This window comes from Trichinella spiralis (genome assembly GCF_000181795.1).
Source record: "Trichinella spiralis strain ISS 195 chromosome Unknown Scfld8, whole genome shotgun sequence".
In the NCBI taxonomy this organism is placed as follows: domain Eukaryota; kingdom Metazoa; phylum Nematoda; class Enoplea; order Trichinellida; family Trichinellidae; genus Trichinella; species Trichinella spiralis.
The window spans coordinates 924,684-928,045 of NW_003526947.1; the positions used below are offsets into that span (position 1 = coordinate 924,684).

Consider the following 3,362-nt stretch of genomic DNA (forward strand, 5'->3'; position numbering starts at 1 on the left):
TGAAAGATAAGTTCAATTTTGGCAAGATTACAATAAGCAAGAAAGTGGTCAGCATTGCTCGCTATCAATGGCAAAGAACAACACAATTTTAATTTCTTTTTTCTTTCCCACCCCCTTTAAAAGTTAAATTACAAAAATTTGATTGTCTAGTTCAAGTACTGTACTGTACTTGTTATTTGAATAAACAGGACTTGCTGCATTTGAAAAGAGTAATGTAATAAAGGTCAATTTTACGATAAATGATTGATTTATCCATGCATTAGATGTATGAAGCATAGAAGAAAATTGTAAGAAAAGAAGAAAAAGAAAAAAGTACTGTTATTTGAATGGTTTCATGGCAAGTTTATGCAAATATAACAGTTGAAGAAGTATGTATTGATGAGGAAATTGAGAAAATTAATTCTGTAAAATATTTGAATAACAATTAGAAACTATTTCCCATACACAATTAAGTGTTCAGTTTCAATTTTGCAATTATCAAATTTGAATTAAAAATAACTTCTGCTCTAAATAATTTAACATTATGAGGTTACTTTAAAGAAGTCAATGCTGTCATTTAAACAAGTTTGAATGCCAAATTGTTTAAACACTTTAAAGCATGAGTTACGTCTTGTATGCCGCGTTCTTTAGTTCTTATCAAAGTTCGAGCTTGATAGTTGCATTAAATTGCGATGTGGAAGGAAGGTACTTTCGCGCTTTTCGTGCTTTCCGCTTTGTGCGTGTTGGTCGCATTTGGGTATATGATTTACAGAGCAGTAAAGTTGGGGAAGAAGGAAAGAAAAAAGAAGATCCAGCAGACAAAGCAAAACGTGAATAAATTCCTTGACTTGCTACCACCACCGGGACAGACGGCGCCGTTGGACAGTGAAATTCTTCAACAAATGCTTGAGCAGTCATCATGAAAGCTGATTCGATCAGCAGCACTGTTTTTAATATTCGTTTTTATAAATAATTTCAATAGAAATGTTGTTCTTTGTTTTAATGTTAAAAATTCTTGAAAATAAAATTTACTATATTTTGTTTTGTTTTTAAATAGATTTAATGGAAATTTTCAAATTTGTAAGCACTGCTATATACATTTTTGCCTTAGAATTAGCAGTTTTTGTGGTTAGGGCTTAAAAATGAAAATCCAGTCGTTGAAACGGCAAGAAATGGGAAAATATTGTTACACAGCTTAATCATTTCCTTTCTAGCGCTGCTTTGATAGTTAATTTTTGAAATTCAGCTGTTGCTGAAAATTCTCTCTTCTGCATAAAATTCAACCTGACGAACACACACGTTTATCCAAACGATCTTGAATTCGCATATGAATCTTCATTTGTCAAAATATGATGTTATTTCTCATCAACAAAATTCATTATAAAAATTGAATTATTGTATTACGTTTATAATTTAATTATCAACACTTCAGAAGCATTTGTTTGATAAAAATTTACATATTTTGAAAATCACGGAACACTGAATGATATTATGCTTTACTATCATTCTGTAAATAATCTAATATTTAATCGACGTGCATCAGTAGATGAACAGTTAAATATTTTGAACTGCTTTTCGGTAAGATGATGGAATTTGTGTTTAGGTGGTGTTAAAAATTTTCTCGCTTAATTTCTGATGGTTATTAACAACTGCCTTTTGTCTGCTTTTTGGGACAAGCAAATTTCCTTTCTGTTAATATTTTATCGTGTTGAGCTATTTAATAGTTGTCAAACGTTCATTAATTCCGCTACTAGGATAGCAGAGGTTAGTAATTAGATAGATCAGCCCAATTATGCGATAGGCAGAAGAATGACTCTTTCGCATTTTCCATATGCAGCTAATTGAAGCTGAATTCAAGTACCACAAGTGACGTGATTGACAACTTCTGACACAATGTATTTTGTTTAAAATATTCCATTCATTTCTCATGATGCATGTGGCTACGTCTTACGGCATGGAAAGGTACACGGCAGCACTCTGAATTCCTGCTTTAAATTAAAATTAATTGTTTTACTGTACATTTTCTGTGGAATGTATTTCTTTTTTGAAAAAGCCATTTTCGAATCTGAAGTACGAAGCATTAAAAAGTAATTTCTTATTTCCGAATAATTTTTCACGAGGGTTTAGATTTTCATATTTAGGCAGGTTAAAGTGCACTTGGCTTGTACTATAACTAAATAGTAGATTTTCCTTCATCAGACTTTAAAATACGAAATGATAAATAATGCTAATGTTTTGATACTTTGCGTAAACATTGATAATTTATGACTATCTTTTCAGTGATTTTCAATTTTGCACGTTATATGACAGTTTTGAACTTTGAAGAAACATGATTTGCCGATTATAATGGTTAATAGAAATATTTGATTGCTTCATCAACTCGAATTATGTTATCCGAAGGCAAATTGAAATGAAGCGTGTTTCTCTGACATCGAAATGTATTCGTGAGATCTCGCTATTTGTTTGCCTTTCTGTTAACATACACCAAAATTATGTCGGCCCAGTGGAGTGAACAATGGAAGTAGTACTTGTTCACCAATTAATTACATGGAAAACTCTATGTAAGTGCTATGCAATCACTTTTGCGTCATTCGTAGAAATAATTTTTGGCTAATGGTATGCTGAGAGTGAACGGTGCTGCGTTTTCAATAGAAAGACGGTCGTAGGCCCATAAATTAGATGTGATTTTTTGTTCATTTTATTATAATTTCTAGAAATTTTTTGTCGTGGTTTGGAAATGCATATAAAGAAGGATGGATCTCAACCAAACGGAGACCCTAATTTAGTTAAGTCTCACTTTTCTTTACTTATTTCATCTTTTTTACTGTAATGTATTTTCTGAAATTTCACGTCTAAGAGGACAAGCGCTTTATTAGGAAAATTTTATAGACGTAGAATAGTCAAAGTATTCTATTATAAATGAGATATGTGCAAAAGGTGTCAGTGTTTACGATTAGCAGCAATTGAAATTTTAGTTTGTCCAGATATTCATTGTCGAGATACTTTACGTGAAGGTTGTTCGTCTGACGTGATGTATATCAACATTTTTTGTTAACTTGATAACATTGACTACAAATGAATTTAACAATGCCGTCAGATAAAGTTATCTCAGTTAATTATTCATCGCGGGAAGGCAACAAAAACTTATGATCCTTTTTAATTAATAAACAATATTCAGTTATCCACCTGATTTCTTTTGAAAGTCTTTAATTTGAACAATTTTTTAGAGGGCAGTTTGTTGGCAGTTGCTTTTGATGTTCAGTAATTAGGGCCCGTTTATTATGAATGAGATTTATTTTGATATGTTTCTGATATTTTTACATTTACTGGCAATTTTTTAATATTTTTATTGGTCATACTTGCCCCATGATGAGTCAAGCAAA

General features: G+C 31.4%; 1 protein-coding gene across 1 annotated transcript; it reads right to left on the reverse strand.

Moving 5' to 3' along the window:
* Positions 1-636: 636 nt before the first annotated feature.
* Tsp_10459 (hypothetical protein) lies at positions 637-1,318 on the reverse strand. The gene is made up of 2 exons (XM_003372855.1): positions 1,264-1,318; positions 637-923 (listed from the first exon to the last, which is right to left on the reverse strand). Exons 1-2 carry the CDS (start codon positions 1,316-1,318, stop codon positions 637-639), a joined length of 342 nt encoding a protein of 113 aa, XP_003372903.1.
* Between the last annotated feature and the right edge of the window lie 2,044 nt (positions 1,319-3,362).